This window comes from Sceloporus occidentalis, unplaced genomic scaffold (genome assembly GCF_023333645.1).
Source record: "Sceloporus occidentalis isolate IW3139 unplaced genomic scaffold, rSceOcc1.0.p SCAF_39, whole genome shotgun sequence".
Classification (NCBI taxonomy): Eukaryota; Metazoa; Chordata; class Lepidosauria; order Squamata; family Phrynosomatidae; genus Sceloporus; species Sceloporus occidentalis.
Window position 1 is genome coordinate 2,532,485 of NW_028317019.1, and position 16,743 is coordinate 2,549,227.

Here is a 16,743-nt window from a genome sequence, read left to right on the forward strand (position 1 = left end):
CCTCATTCATTTGGGGGAATCTCACGGTTCTGAGTTCACGCTGAAAGGGCCTTGGACCCCCTTGAAGCAATGTATGTTAAAAGAGGAGAAGGAAGGAATAAAGGAATGAAAGTGCCAAGGGAAGAGAAGCATAAAGGGACTGCTGAAGTCGGGGGGGGGGGGGGGTTGGATCTGGGACCTGTATCAGGCACCTTCCTCCCGGAACCCATTATTAGAGCCTTCCACAGCTCACTATGATACTTTAAATGACTATTTCACAGATAATATCTCTTGACCTTCCTGGTGCTGGACCTCCAGGTGAGCAATGCATTGGGCAAGGAGTCCCTCTCGCTCATCGCCTGCAGTCTCTGGTTCCGCTGGAGGCAGGGCCTCTTCTCCAGCATCACCTGGAACAACGAACCAGAACAATGGACAACAATAGATGGATGTGTGCATATATGTATATATGTGGAGGCATCTCTATCTAAGTGCACTCAGACTTATACCTTAATCTGAACACCTAGTTGCTGCAGAAATGAGCTCCAGTGCCTGAAGGCAACTCATAACCGTTGCAAGTCTCTAAACATAAATCTTGCATAGAACATGTCTTTGCATACATAACCATAGATATCTGTCTGAACATGTGCATCTTCACACACACGTACTTACATACATATGTGTATGTATATATAATTATATTTTATATATACATAAATGTGTGTGTGTGTATATATATATATATCATATATGTATATATATTAACTCTGTGTGTGTGTGTGTGTGTGTGTACATATATATACAGTATATATTCATAAGCCAACCTTTAGGGTGATGGCGTGGACTCCCATTGTCTTCCTCCTCCGGGCGAGGTGGACTCCGCATGGCCGCCCTGTGTCGCCTCCCCAGGTGTTCTGTGTGGAGGAAAGAGGAACAGGAGACATAAGTGCAGAAATGAGCTCAGGTGCCTCAAGACAACCAATCATAGCACCCCAGTACAGGAAATGTCAACAACTAAGACTCACCCGCAGTGGCATTGAGGTCCAATATAGGACCCCCAGCCAGCATCCAGAGATGCCACATCTCATAAAAAACCGGAGGTTTGTGTCATGGTGCGCAGCTGTTGCCATGCTCGCGCATGGCAAGATAGAAGGCTGTCCTCATCACCTTCACTTTGGAGGCCACCTGCTTCTGTGACCTCTCAGACCCCTTCTCCTCATCTTTCTGGCAATCTTTGAGTAGTTTGCCCTCTTAGGGTGGGATGTGGACCCCATTATGAGGTCCATGTCCACATTCCTCTCCAGACAGCGATAGAGGTACTGGACCTCCCCATCTGTCCAGCGATTCCACTCTCTGGGCATTGTCTCTGGGCAGAGTAAAGCAAAGCACACTACCAATACTCCCAGCCTTAGGACCCAAAACTCACCTCAGGAGTTTGGGCCTGTGAGGGTCAACCTTTCTATTGTGGCAGGTGCTTGGGACTTTTGTTATCCCACCACTGCCACCATAAATATGTGTGAGGCACACCAAAGATTTTAAACTATAGGTAGCATTGCTGTTTTTAACCTCACCATGAGTAGGGTTGCCATAACCCTCCTGCCGTCGGGACATTCCCGGTTTTTCACCACTAGGGGGCGTCCCTGCACGGTTTCCTCCTTGACTCCCGGTCTGTTGCCAATCTGGTGACTTTCACACCAAAATGGGTACTTTTCAGAGCCTTTGGTGTAATTTTGGTGCTTGGTTTTAATGGTAATTTTGAGAGTTGAAATAAGTTCCAATTATTTTTATTCAATTAGGGCTACGTTTTATTGCCATATTAACATTACAGGGACTTTTCAGGGATTTTGACTCAATATTTGGTGAGATATGGGGGGGATTTGGTGAGTTTTGGCCAAACGTTTGGGGAATTATCTTCAAGGCTTGTTGGAGGTTGCCAGACTCAGGAAGAGGAGCTCCTCCTCTGTTTGGTCCCAGCAAGGCAGCAGGGGGGAGAGGGCCATTTCCTTTGGCACCGAGGTGAGGATGATGAGGAGGAGGAGGAAGAGAAGGAGGAGGAGGAGGAGGAGGAGGAGGAGGTGGTGGTGCGTGGCCATTTTCAATATTTATGTTGCCCCTGTGTATTTTTTCTAACTTTGACTGCCAGGGCTCAATGCTCTGGAAGTCTGGTGTCTGTGAGGCATTTTTAGCCTTCTCTGTTGGAGAGCTCTGGTGCCACAATAAACTACAATTCCCAGGATTCCATAGCACTGAGCCCTGGCAGTCAAAGCATTGTGTTTTGGACACAGACATCCTCCTTTTGTGAGTTAATGAATGAATCCAGTCCCTAGCCTTTCTATCTCTCTCACACACTGCAGGAGTAATAACTCACTTTGAGACTGCTTTAACTCAGTGCTAGGGAATCCTGGGAATGCTAGTGTTTGGGAGACATTGAGACTTCTCTGTCAGAGATGGCTCTGAGGCCACAATAGACTCCAATTCCCAGGATTCCATAGCACTGAGCCCTGGCAGTCAAAGCAGTGTGTTTTGGACACAGACATCCTCCTTTTGTGAGTTAATGAATGACGCCAATCCCTAGCTTTTATATCTCTTTCACAGACTGCAGGAATAATAACCCACTTTGAGACTGCTTTAACTCAATGCTAGGGAATCCTGGGAATGCTAGTGTTTGGGAGACATTGAGACTTCTCTGTCAGTGATGGCTCTGAGGCCACAATAGACTCCAATTCCCAGGATTCCCCAGCACTGAGCAGTCTCAAACTGGACCATTTCCTCAGTGTGGATTCACCTGGGGAGGAATTCTGGGCACTGCAGTTCAACTACGTTTGGAGGGTTATGGGACTTCCTGTCAGAGATAGCTCTGGGGCCACAGTGTACTACAGTTCCCAGCATTCCCAGCACTAACCCAGGACAGTTAATTCACTCTCAAACTGGATTATTTCCTCAGTGTGGCTGCAGCTTTGGTGAGGAACTCTGGGCATTTCAGTCCAGCATTGTTTTATTTCTGCAGTGTATTTTGGACCAGAGACAAGGTGACCAGGCATCCTCCTCCTTTTCCAGGACATGTCCTCTGCTGTCAAATTTCAAAATGTCCTCCATTTGGATCATGCCTAAGAAACATGCATTTATATTAACATTTTTTAAAAAGCATCAATTTTTCCGCATGTCCTCCATTTATTAAAACTGTGTCCTACATTTGAAAATGTTGTCCTGCATTTGTCCTGGTTTGGAGGTCCTGACTTATGGCAACCCTAACCACGATCCAAGTGGTGTTTAAAATAAAAACGAAGGCTTATTGTAATACAGGATGGAATAAATATAACTCCTTTCAAAGCTTGTTCAATATGAATAAATAATTAGTGCTACCAAATTCCCTTCTAGGGCCCAAGCCCCATAGGCTATCAGCACAGTTAAGGTACGCAACCCATCCCTCTCTTTCCTAGAACCTGTTTGCGACCCTAGTCCTTTCCTTTGGACTCAAGGAAAACCCCGTTTCCAGTCCCTCAGGAGGACTGCTAACAACCCAAGCCCTCACACTGCCTTGGCTAGAGCCTTCCCCTCAGAGTCCAAAGTCCCAACTGGACTCTTCTCCAACTGACAGCCACCGGTTGGTGTTCCCCTCTTCTCAGCCAGCACCTGATTGGCTGAACTCTAGCTGCCTTTTCATTGGTCAGCTTGAGGCTCTATTCGCCACAGGGCCTTCCCACGCAAACCTTTTGCTGGACAGCAGATGGCGCTGTAGGAGGCTTTTGCGCATGCGCCAAAAACTCCATGCTTGCTGGAAAAACTATTGATGGGTTTTAACATGAAATATAGATATATGGATTATATATGATGATAATATATATACACACACATACACACACACACATACACACAGAGTGGACCCTTGTTGTAGGCCGGGGTTTGGTTCCAAGATCCCCATTGTATAACAAAATACGGGGATGCTCAAGTCCCATTGACTATAATGAGAGAGCAAAATGGAGTCCATAATAAAAACTGGAAAATCAAGGTTTGATATTTTGTATTTATACTGTTGTGGAACTTTTTCTGGCCGTGGATGCTATAAGTAATCCATGTTTAAGAAGGGCAGCCTGTATAAGTATAATATATAGAAGAATATAAGTACATATAATATTATCAAAGTCAGTCCTAGTTAGGCATCAGAGAGTCCACACGGGAGAGAAGCCATACAAATGCCAGCATTGTGGGAAATGTGTTTCATTGAAATCAAACCTAGTTAAACATCACAGAGTCCACACAGCAGAGAAGCCATACAAATGCCAGCATTGTGAGAAAGGTTTTCTATGAAGTCAAGCTCCTTCACCTCCCTTGATCTTTTTAGGAAGGAATTAAAGACCTTTCTCTTCCGACAAGCTTTGGCCCATGTGCCCTGATTACATGCTGTTCTCCCCTGATATGCAATGGTTCTAACTAGCTAGTTTGTCTTCTTTGGTTTTAATGCTTGTTGTAGATTTTATAGTGTTTTAAAGTATTGGGTTATTTTTATGATGTTTTTATACGGTATGTTTTTATATTGCATATTGTGCTACATTTTTTTCCTTTGCTGTACCCCGCTTTGATCTATTTTTGGAAAAGTGGGTTATAAATAACAATTATTATTATTATTATTATCCTTATTAGTGACACATCAGAGAGTCCAGACAGGAGAGAAGCCACACAAATCCCAGTAGTGAACTAGCATTATTTTTGTCAGTAAGGAATGCAAAGATTATATTTCCAATCCAGTGTTGCTAAGAAAAGGCCCTTGTGATTTTGCTTTTACGGTTTGTCTGTCCATATGTCTCTTTATGTTTTAAAGTTATATTTTGTTAAGATTAGGTTTTAATTACTAATAGTAAAGATAATGGCTTTGGGTTGTAAATTTGGCTGGGGATTGTGGGTCATGGTATGGGTTAGGTAGAGGGGGGTTGGGATTTGTTGCAGCTGGCTAGAATAAACACACACATTTATATATACTCTTCTACTTGCATACAATTTAAACATAAGCAAATGCATGGAGAAATATGGAGGTAAATATGAATGCACATGGATGCACCTGCGCATGTATACACCCCCACATTCTGGTCAACATCAGTATGTATATATAATCATAACTGTGTATACATTTACTTCCAGTCATAACAGCATAATTGCCCTGTGATTACTGTAATTGGAAATTTATACTTTGTGATGTTTTTGTGATATGTATTTAACACATGATTGGCTCCTGAGGAGACTCTGAGGGCTGCCATTGGCTGGAATCCCCTCCCTCCCTCCCACCATCCCTGGCCCTGATTGGCCAGAACCCCGGTCCCTCCCACCATCCCTGGCCATTTTGTGTGCTGCTTGTGACAGTGGGGAATAATGTTCCGGAACCTTCTCTGAGTCTCAGTTGAACAGAGGCCTCTCTTTCTCTCCTGAGGCTCCAGAGTCAGAAGGAGGCCAGGCTCCTTGGGCCAAAAGGAAGGAAGTGTGTCCCTTTGTGTGTCTTTTGTGTCTCTTTTCTGAGAGGGTTTTCTTATTACACAGCTCTGCTCCTTCTGGGGAACATGGGTTTTAAAAGGGATCAGAAATGGGGAGCATAGTTTTAATACAAGCCTTATTATTATTCTTCACAAACATTGGGCTTTGGCTCCTAAGAGGAGGCTAGTCCCCCCAAAAAGGCCAAAAGAAGCTCCTTTGGGAGGTTTAAAAAGTCTCCCCAGTTTTCTTATTAAGAGATTTTCAGGCAAGAAGGAAGCTGACCGACCAGACCATTTCATATGACCAAATAAACATAGAAACAAACAAGAACAACAAAAATAAGGATTAGACAGATAAGCAGATTGCTTATTTTTTTTAAAGGAAAACCGTTATTTGGTGCTTCTGCCCTTTTACAACCAACTCAGGCTGTATCTGCACTGCAGAAATAATCCAGTTCTAAAGTGAATTAATTCTTCTGTTTCAATCTTATGGAGTCCTGGGATTTGTAGTCTGTTGTGGCACCAGAGTTCTCTGGCAGAGAAGGCTAAGTGTCCCAAAGGTAAAAGCCCAGAATTCTATAGCACTGAGTGTTTAAAGCGGTGTCAAAGTGTCTTATTTCTGCAGTGTGGATGCAGCCTTCTTGGGAAAGGGGCTGATGATGGGGAAAAGCACTGGAGAACTCTGGAGGTTTCAGCAGATGATTTATTTATTTATTTATTTAGCACTCATTTCACATCTAGCTACGGGGACATAACCAGGGCCCTCTCCAATTCCCCATCCCCTCATCCTTCACCACTCTAATAAGTCATGGAGTATCTGTTGTGTAGGGGAGCTGCAGTGAATCTATGATAGGTCCAGGGTGCTTTGTTTGAAGTACAGGGAGGAAGGGGATACCCACCTCTGCATCGGCCCAAAGGAGGCATATGTCACTTGCGTATCTCACAAACACGATGCTGTTCTCTTTAGTCAACATTTTTTCCTGTTCTAGATCAGAGTCTGATTTGCCAATAAAGTATTGTTTTTTATCCGTTAGGAAGAGCTTTCTTAATTGTCTGTCAAAGAACCATGAAAGATCATAACCCTGATCATTAGGATCTTCTCGTGTCTTTACTCTATAAACAGTTCTATCTATTTGGATTAATTCTTTATAGGAGATCCAATTTGCGTCCTTTTTTGAATCTCTGGTCTCTTTTCGCAGGAACTTCATCTTGGCCCCCTTGGACACAGCTTTGGGATATCTTGTGCTGGAAGTGACCCAAGTGCAAGACCACCAGGACCCCTTCCCGCCTAATGGTCAACACAGAGGCCAAGCGGAGGGAGTTGGGCCCCAAGAGAAAGAAGATGCAGAGGTACAAGAACTCTTTGGTGAGTTGAGGTTCTTGACTATTACTTTCATCTGTGTCACTGCTGGGCCAGCTCTTGAAAGCAGGAGGAGAACATACTCTTCCAATTTAGCAGAGACAGTCCTGGTTAATCCTCTGTCACCCCACTTTTTCAGGGGCTTTTAAAAATGTCCCGGTTGCTCTCTTATCCTCCCATTTCCCCCCTTCTTAGCTCACTTCAGTTCCTGAGTGCAGTGGAGTCTGCACCCCATCAACTCAAAAGTGGGGAGAGGACAGGAAGGAAGGAAGCAGGGTATTGCCCTTCCCAGGAAGCTGAAGCAACAGCAAACTGCTGTGCCCTTCCTAGCTTGTGTGATCTTCCTCATAAATAATTTTGGCCATCTCCACCGCCTTCTGGATTGCTTGTCCACATGTGTCTTGCTTTTCCAATTTGTGAAAAGCTGGGGGATGTGGGAGAACATCTCTGGATCTAAATATGGGGTGGGCCCAGTGGACCTCAAGTCCAGATTGCTTCCCAGAAATGTTTTTTTAATAATGACATTTGGTTCTAAAATTTGGCAAGAAATGGCTAAATGCACCATAATTCTTTTGTGTACTGTAACTGTTGGGATAGTCAGTATCCTAATCCATCCTCAGTATCCCAGCCATGGCCTAAATTATATTGTATATTATATTGAAAGGATTCAAGACAAACTGGATCTCAAAGGCAGTAGCTTTTTTCTTGAGGACAGCATTTAAAGTTTATTTCCTGGACTGAATTCTGAAGTGATGAAATAAATATTTGGATGCACCATGTGCTTTCCTCGCCTTTTGTTTAGTCATTCTCTGGATGAGGGCTATTTTCTGTTGCAGGTGACCTTTGCGGATGTGGCAGTATATTTCACCGACGACGAATGGCAACTGTTGACAAAGAAGCAGAGGCTTATGTACAATCATATAATGATGGAGAATTATGAGAACGTGGCCTCTGTGGGTAAGGAACCGGAATCCACTAGCATTATAGAATCATAGAGTGGTATAGACCACAAGGGCCATCCAGTTCAACCCACTTCTGCCATGCAGGAATACACATTCCAAGCACCATCCACCTCTGTTTAAAGACCTCCAAAGAAGAGGACTCCACCAAACTCTAAGGGAGTATATTCCACTGTGGAAGAGATCTTACTGTCCCAAGTTTCCTCCTAATGTTTAGGTGGAACCTCTTTCTATGTGGCTTGCATCCACTGTGGTGTCTCCTTTTTCTGTAGTAGCAGATAGCAAGGTTGCTCCATCCTCAATATGATGACCGTTTCCAATATTTAAACATGGATATCATATCCACTCTTAACTTTCTTTTCTCCAGGGTAAACATACCCAGCTCTCTAAGGTGCTTCTCATAGGGCTTGATGGTTTCCAGATCCTTCACCATTTTGGTTGCCCTCCTCTGGGCATGTTCCAACTGAATTGTGGAGCCCAGAACCAGACACAGGATTATTCCAAGTGAGGCCTGACCAAAGCAGAACAGAGTGGCACTATTACTTCCCTTGATCTAGAAACTATACTCGTATTGATGCAGCCTAGAATCACATTGGCCTTTTTAGCTGCCGCATCACACTGTTGGCCCATGTTCAACTTGTGATCTACTTGGAGTCCTAGATCCCTTTCAAGTGTAGTTTAATTGTGATAGCAACATCCTGTAGAATATTTGAATTTATAGTTTAGTGAGGCACTATTGGAGAGACACCAAAGGAGAGGGGCCTTGGGGATTGGGAGGCAGCCACGAACCTGACAAATTTTAAGAAGTGGTTTGAGAGAACTTCTGAGAATCGACTCAAATCCTTGTTTGTAGACATATTTAGGGGTTCCATTAAGCAATTATGAGTAATATCTATGAAGGGAGGAAAGGGGGACACAAACCTGCTTTTCCTCTAATGTTTCTTTTCCAACTTGAGCTTAGCTCCATGGTTGATTCCAGAGGCCCTTTGTTACCCAAAATGCTGGAGTCTGGGAAGGACACCCGCAAGAGCTATGCTTTTAGGGGAATGTGGTACTTAGCTGAAAGCAGACATATAGTTTGGTTGGAGCAAAAGTAACCTTGGGATTCAGCTCAACTATACCAGGCCCAGAAGCTCACAGAACTCCAAAGGCATTTGAAATAGGTTTTTTATGTTTTATTTAGGGGAAAAGCAATATACACACATGTACAGATATAGGTGTTCCCACACACACAAGAACTAGTAACAAAAGTGGGTGAAACGTGTGAGGCTTTGCTAATGGTAAAACTTTACCTAGCTGGATCTTGATTGCAATAGCTGAGGGTCCAGAAAGGGGAGAGAAGTCAGTAACATCCATGGCAAGTGGAGCTGGTGAGTGTAGTGAGGTGTTTAGCAATGTAAACCAACAGACTGTCTGTCTTTAATTGGACTGACGTCAAAGAACAGCCAGTCAGGGCAGATATTTATTCTGTGATTGTTTCTTGGGGTCAGAAACCGAGTGTTCAAAAAGGTTTATATCATTTTAGAAAGATTCCTGGGGGAGAGAATGGTTTGAAACCAAATTGAATGCAATGGGTGCTTGGTGGAAATATCTCAGACAAAAAGGATTAGCACACCGGCTCTTGGTCCTTCTTGGCTCTGAATTCCTATTGCGTTCAAAAGCCAATATACAGCGCAATCTGAGGGTGACACTCCCAGATGCAGCTCAAGAATAACATAGCAGAGTATGGAAACAAATATCCAGACATAGATATTGGCAATGCACTGACCACTTTTCACTTAAAAATAAATCAGAAACACAATTCATTTCAATTAAATCCTTGGAGGTTCTCTATCTCGAGTTGCAAAATAATACAAATATTTGCAAGCTCTACTCTGACTTTCATCAACTTCACCAACTCTTGCTCACACAACTCAAATCCAATCCACACCAATCTGCATGTGAGCTGTATACTGGTTGTGAGTTATCTCCTGGAGCCAAACAGCATGAAGTGACTTCTGCAGTTATCTTGCATCATGCCTTGGGCTCTGACTCAGCACTCTATGGCAGTCTTACAGGACATGAATCCACCTGTCAATCAAAGTATTTTTTCACATGTTTAATGGAATATTATTTCAACAGTCCTTTGACTATCTGCTTCCACTGATTCCCTCATCAAAGTTCCCTCAATCTCTTCTTTGGTAGCTCCTATGAGTTAGGATACAATCATTATATGGATTTGGGGGCATCCAGAACAGGGTCATGCTCAGGTCACTCACACCAACTCTATTAATCTAATCTGAAATAGGGAGGGGTGAATGTGGGGCTAAATCTTGGGATAACATCTTCTCTTAACACTGAGATTGTCTTGTCTGTCATTTTCCTTGTTTACAGAATCACTTGTCAGTCATGAGAGACTCCACACAAGAAAAAAGTCACATAAATGTCAGCATTGTGCGAAAAATTTTGCTTACAAGTCATACCTAGTGAGACATCAGAGAGTCCACACAGGAGAGAAGCCATACAAATGCCAGCATTGTGGGAAATGTTTTGCCTACAAGTCAGTCCTTGTCATGCATCGAAAAGTTCACACCGGGGAGAAACCATACAAATGCCAACGTTGTGGGAAATGTTTTCCTCAGAAGTCAAGCCTAGTGACACATAAGAGAGGCCACACAGGAGAGAAGCCATACAAATGCCAACATTGTGGGAAATGTTTTTCTTTGAAGGCAGTCTTAGTGAGACATCAGAGAATCCACACAGGAGAGAAGCCATACAAATGCCAGCATTGTGGGAAATGTTTCTCTCAGAAGTCAAACCTAGTGACACATAAGAGAGGCCACACAGGAGAGAAGCCATACAAATGCCAGCATTGTGGGAAATGTTTTTCTCAGAAGTCAGACCTAGTGACACATAAGAGAGGCCACACAGGAGAGAAGCCGTACAAATGCCAACATTGTGGGAAAGGTTTTTCTCGGCGGTCAAACCTAGCGAGACACAAGAGAATCCACACAGGAGAGAAGCCACACAAATCCCAGTAGTGAATTAACATTGTTTTTTGTCAATAATGAATACAAAAAATATATTTTCAATCCAATGGTGCAAAGAAAAGGCCCTTGTGATTTTGTTTGTAAGCTTTGTCTGTCGATATGTCTGTTTGTGTTTTAAAGTTGTATTTTGTTATTTTTAGGTTTTAATTGCTAATAGTATAGATAATTACTTTGGGTTGTAAATTTAGCTGGGGATTGTGGGTTGTGGTATAGGTTAGGTAGTTCGGGGGCTGGGATTTGTTATAGATGTGTAGAATAGTTATGGGAATGATAGCTTTTGCAATGTGGGGGATGTTGGCTGAAGAAAGTTTGGGGGCAGGTATTGACAGAAAGGGATAGTTTCTGGGAATGGCAAAGGGGGCTTGTTAATTGTGGGGCAGAGACTGGGAATTGGAGGTGGGGATAGGTTTGGAAGAGGGGGGAGTTATAGGTGTTGGGGTTTTAATGTACTGTTTGCTTGGAGTGGGCAGTTCTGGCTTAAACACTGGATTTCTATGTGTTCTCAATAAAGTTCTTTGCTTTTTCAACACATTGGATTCTTTGATGCACAGAAGTTCTGAATTTGCCCGAAACTGACCTTTTCTTCTCTCCTCAATCCTCAGCTCCATTCCCAGCCATAAGAACAGCAGAGGCAAACACACACACACACACACACACACAAGCATACAGGATACACAGAGAGATCTTTATTTCCAAGGCAGAGCCTTCCTTTCCTGCCTTTCTCTCTTGAGTCCAGCTCTGCACCTTGGGCTCCGTTGCGGTCTCCTCGAAGGAAGGGGAGGCCGCTGAACCCGCAGAGCATAACTTCCTTTCCTGCAAAGGCCTCCAGAGGAATAAGCAGCAGCATCTAGGCCCTGGCAATCCCTGCGCATGCTGAGGAGGGGCATCAAGGGGGATGTTGAGGTCTCCCAGGACCAAAAGCCTAGGTGAATCCAGCAGCAGCACAAAGACCAGTTGTGTTAGCTCCGCTGGGGAATCTGTTAAAGAACGGGGCAGACAGTAAACCCACAGAATCCCCAGAGTTTCCCTAGTCTTTAAGCTGAGGCAAATACATTTGATGTGGTCTATCTTATGGATAGGTATCCTGGCCAAAGCAAGATTGTCTTTATGGACCAAAGCGACGTCCCCTTACCTGCTCACTGATGGAGAACCCGGCTGGTAAGGCCTGATCCCAGGTGGCAGAGCTATCATCACCCAGCCAGGTCTCCGTGAAAGAAGACAGGTTAGCCTCTTCGTCCAGTAGGAGATCCTGGACTATCTGCATTGTATTTTTGACTGACCTGGCATTACACAAGAGAAGGGAAAGGTTCTGTGGTTGATTTGGTATGCTCTCCAGCTCTTTTGGGATAGCGGGGTGAATGGAAGGGGAGAGAGATATCTGTCAGGCTCCTAACTGCAGCCCCTCTTGCAACACAAAAGGCAGTATTTTAAAAAAGATCAGCTTTTATTGAAGGAAATACATGCAATAGAAGTGACTTTTTTGTCAGGAATGAAAGAAAGTATACATATATCACTTTTATAACCATATCAATTAACCTGACCCCATTAACCAATAAAGCTAATTAACTGGATAGCCCTTTCCCACACAGTGTCCTTCCATCCGGGATTCTGGCAGCGTTTCTAAAAACAATTAAGCTCTCATGTGCCTTTTCTCAATCACTGCACCTGTGACTTTCGACCACAGAACTCAGCCACACAACAGTTTAATTAACATTATGGCTTAACTATATATATATATATATATATATATATATATATATATCCCATCAATCCCAATCTAATATGATACCATATGAAAATATAATAAGCATAAACACATAACAACATAATACAATATAACGATACCAATAACTATGTTCCCCCTCCTTTTACAGAGACCAGTCTTTTAAACTCCAGCCTCTGTTAGAAGGGTGATTCCCACACATTCCAATCCTAGCAAACAAGGACATTCTTTAGCCATGATCTCCCTGCCTCTTTCTAGTATCTTCTATTAAATCACATATTAAAACATATTATTTTAACCCACCATAAATCCCATCTATCTTCACTCTAATCTAAACCTATAACCTTTATGGCATAAATCCCAAATTAATAAATGCATGAATAAAGCTATTCATGACATATTGTGACTTCAGTCTGATGCTCCTTGGATGAAGGATTGAGACAGTACTATTGTGACTTCAGGGTGGTGCTCTTTACCTGAAGGATTGGGACTGGCCCATTGCAACCTCAGGCTGATGCTCCTTGCCTGAAAGACTGAGACGGGAGAATTGTCACTTCAGACTGGTGCTCCATACCTGAAGGATTGGGACTGGCCCATTGCGTGTCAGAAACAGTGTATAAGGGTTCTGTCATAAAGAGTAAAATATTAGGGTTTGGTTATTAAAGTAGGAGTTATAGTTGTAGTTCATAGTAGGTAGTGTAGAGTGATGGGTTATAGAGAGCATGTAGGGGGAAATGTTAGAAGGACAGATCGAGTGGCTTTTAGATGAAGGCAGGCGCTTGGAGAAGAGGATGGGGTTGCAGCTGTAGATGGTTATCAAGGAAGAGTGAAGCTAGCTTGGGAACACCACTCTTCAAGGTGAGGCTGTCTGGGAGAAGGGAAGGGAAGTATAGACAACCTTGGGATCTATGCAACCTCCGCTTGTGTTGCTTTATCTTGGGAATTGGGGGCTGGCTTAGGGAGGGATTGAGCAAGTACCTTTGGACTTCAGACTTTGCAAAAAGGTGTTAATGGATGTTTCTCCTTGGATTCATCAATAAAGCTGCTCTTGTTTCAAATGGGTTTTATTTTTTGAGCACAGGACTGACTCCAGATCTCACCGTTTGCAAAGTATCACACTTTTAACTCCAAAGGAGACCCAGGAACAAGAAGAGTCCTTGGAGAACCCGTTGGTTCTGGAGAGTCTGGTGGTGCCTTCTTCAGAGGAACTAGGAGCCAAGCCCAAGACTGGGAAACCTCCTGAAGCTCACACCATCCAGGCCACCACTGGAGGATTTGGGTTTCCAGCCCCAGACTGGGGAAAGGAAGGGCGTTGGGGGCCAGAGTGACAGCCTGGGAGCTGGCAGTGGGGGAGTCGCTTGATAGAAGAACCCCAGCAAAGATGAACTCCAGGTAGACGTTTATCGAATGGAGGAAGACAGAAAGGAAATAAAGGACCTATGAAGTGGATGGTGTCCAAGTTAAAGATGTAAGACAAATGTGTGAGTTCTGACTTAAACCCAGAGGAGAAGAAGAAACAAGGAATGGTGTTTTAACACAAGCTAAAGAACTAAACAAGATGGTTCCGTGCAGAGCATTGATGTGAAGGAGGGATTTGGCAACTGAGACGAAGAAAGGCTGAGGAATTTGGAAACTGAAGTGGGGAGATGTTCAGGTGTGTCGAACTATGACCGGGAAGGTGCTTTTTCTCCTGAGTCACAATAAAGCAACTGACAGGACAATGGACTAATTTGAACAGAACGACCTGCCTTTGAACAGCTGTCTCCTCCCGAAAAGGAGAAGTTGAGTAATGGGCTGCAATGTTGCAAGACTTCAGCAGCCAAAAGCCAGAGAGAAGAAAAGTATAAGGATCCTTGCCTTTCACCCTAATTTTGTTGGCACCAAAAGCGCGGCAACGATGTCATCTCCAGCCTTCGAGGACAACTGATCAATGTCCGGCGGAAGGAAAGTGTGTGTGCGTATTGTATGAATGTGCGAGTGAATGAAAGAGCTCTTTATAATCAATGTTTGTATTATTTTTGTGATTTAATAAATGTTGCATGTATAGTGTTTAAACCCAAATTTGGTGTCTCACTATCTGTCTTAGCCCTGCTCTGAATAAGTCCTCAGAAAGAGAAATTTTCATTACACACTCTCAGGTTAAACAGGTTGCCCTTACAAACTTGGGCATAACAAAGATGTGCAGGAGGAAGATGTCAGAGGCGAACTGGGGGCAGCTGATGCTCCTTGCCTGAAGCATTGAGACTGTCCCATTGTGACTTCAGTCTGATGCTCCTTGCCTGAAGCATTGAGACTATCCCATTGTGACTTCAGTCTGATGCTCTTTGCTTGAAGCATTGAGACTGTCCCTTTGTGACTTCAGTCTGATGCTCCTTGCCTGAAGCATTGAGACAGTCCCATTGTGACTTCAGTCAGATGCTCCTTGCCTGAAGCATTGAGACTGTCCCATTGTGACTTCAGTCTGATGCTCCTTGCCTGAAGCTTTGAGAGTGTCCCATTGTGACTTTAGTCTGATGGTCCTTGCCTGAAGATTTGAGACAGTCCCATTGTGACTTCAGTCTAATACTCCTTGCTTGAAGCATTGAGACTGTCCAATTGTGACTTCAGTCTAATGCTCCTTGCCTGAAGCATTGAGACTGTCCCATTGTGACTTCAGTCTAATACTCCTTGCTTGAAGCATTGAGACTGTCCAATTGTGACTTCAGTCTAATGCTCCTTGCCTGTAGCATTGAGACTGTCCCATTGTGACTCCAGTCAGATGCTCCTTGCCTAAAGCACTGAGACTGTCCCATTGTGACTTCAGTCTGATGCTCTTTGCCTGAAGCATTGAGACTGTCCCATTGTGACTTCAGTCTGATGCTCCTTGCCTGAAGCATTGAGACTATCCCATTGTGACTTCAGTCTGATGCTCCTTGCCTGAAGCATTGAGACTCTTTGTCGCTGGGCCCCGAGCTCCTTCGGGGGGGGGGGGGGGGAGAGGTGGCCCCATGGGTTCCATAACAAACAGTAGGGAGCCTGAAGTATGCTGGAAATAACTTTAATTAAACATAAACATAGGCCCAAAGGCAACACAACTCTAGCAGTTCAACACACTGCCAAAAAGAAAGTAAAGTCTCATCAATGCGTGGCTACCTGGCCACTTGGTTCTCTTCACCTGGCTAGGGCTGCCTAAGGAGCTCTGGTGTCCGTGTCAGCTAGGGCAGTCCCAGGCTCCTGACTAAGGCGTCCCCAGGTTCCCCGGTCTGGAGGCCAACACCAGCCCCTAATATCCCACAACAGCCGGGGTCCAGGATGGATTACCGGTCGGGCTTGATATGGTTCAGGGTCATCAGCCGTGAGATGAGCCCACAGAGGCCGCCAATTTTCGCCTGACAGATGCGCCTCGCCTCGCCTGCCAGGGCCTGCATGCTGACCTCTGAAGTGGCACTGGTTAATCTCAGCTGCGAAGGTGTCCCACACGCGAGCTTCTACCTCTGCCACGTATCCGGTCTGTCCTCCGTCCCACAACGCATTAAGCCCCACAGACTCTGCCTTCCGCCCCCCATTGCCTCTGGCGTTTCCCCTTTTCTATCCCCTAGCCCCGCCCTTTCGTCGGCCTCCTCCCCAGATACAGCTGCTTCTCTTTCCGCGGGCCCAACTTCGCCCCTCTGGGCGTCCTTTGGGTCCTCCAGGGCGCTGTCCTCTATGGCGGGATCCCAACCCGGCTGCTCATCCTCCTCTACCCTCTGACACTGTTCCATTGTGACTTCAGTATGATGCTCCTTGTCTGAAGCTTTGAGACAGTCCCATTGTGACTTCAGTCTGATACTCCTTGCCTGAAGCTTTGAGACTGTCCGATTGTGACTTCAGTATGATGCTCTTTGCCTTAAGCTTTGAGACTGTCCCATTGCGGTTTCCAAATGCTTCACCATTTTAGTCGCCCTCCTTTGGAGGTGCTCCAGTTTCTCAACATCCTTTTTGAATTGTGGTGCCCAAAACTGGACACAGTATTCCACGTGGGACCTGACCAGAGCAGAATAGAATGGCACTATTACTTCCCTTGATTTAGACACTATACTTCTATTGATGCAGCCTAAAATTGCATTGGCCTTTTTAGCTGCTGCATTGCACTGTGGACTAATGTTCAGCTTGTGGTCTACTTGAACTCCTAGATCCATTTCATACGTATTTTCATTCATCCAGGTGACCTCCATCCTATATCGGTGCATTCCATTTTTCTGCCCTTAATGCAGTA

At 44.4% G+C, this 16,743-nt stretch overlaps 1 protein-coding gene across 1 annotated transcript in view; it reads left to right on the forward strand.

Annotated features, from left to right (window-relative positions):
* LOC149290405 (uncharacterized) overlaps window positions 1–16,279 on the forward strand; it is a 49,777-nt gene extending 33,498 nt beyond the window's left edge. Inside the window, exon 4 of the mRNA XM_089489323.1 lies at window positions 16,088–16,279. Coding sequence (XP_089345449.1) covers window positions 16,088–16,279 — 192 coding nt within the window. The remainder of the gene's footprint in view (window positions 1–16,087) is intronic.
* The last annotated feature ends 464 nt before the right edge of the window (window positions 16,280–16,743 follow it).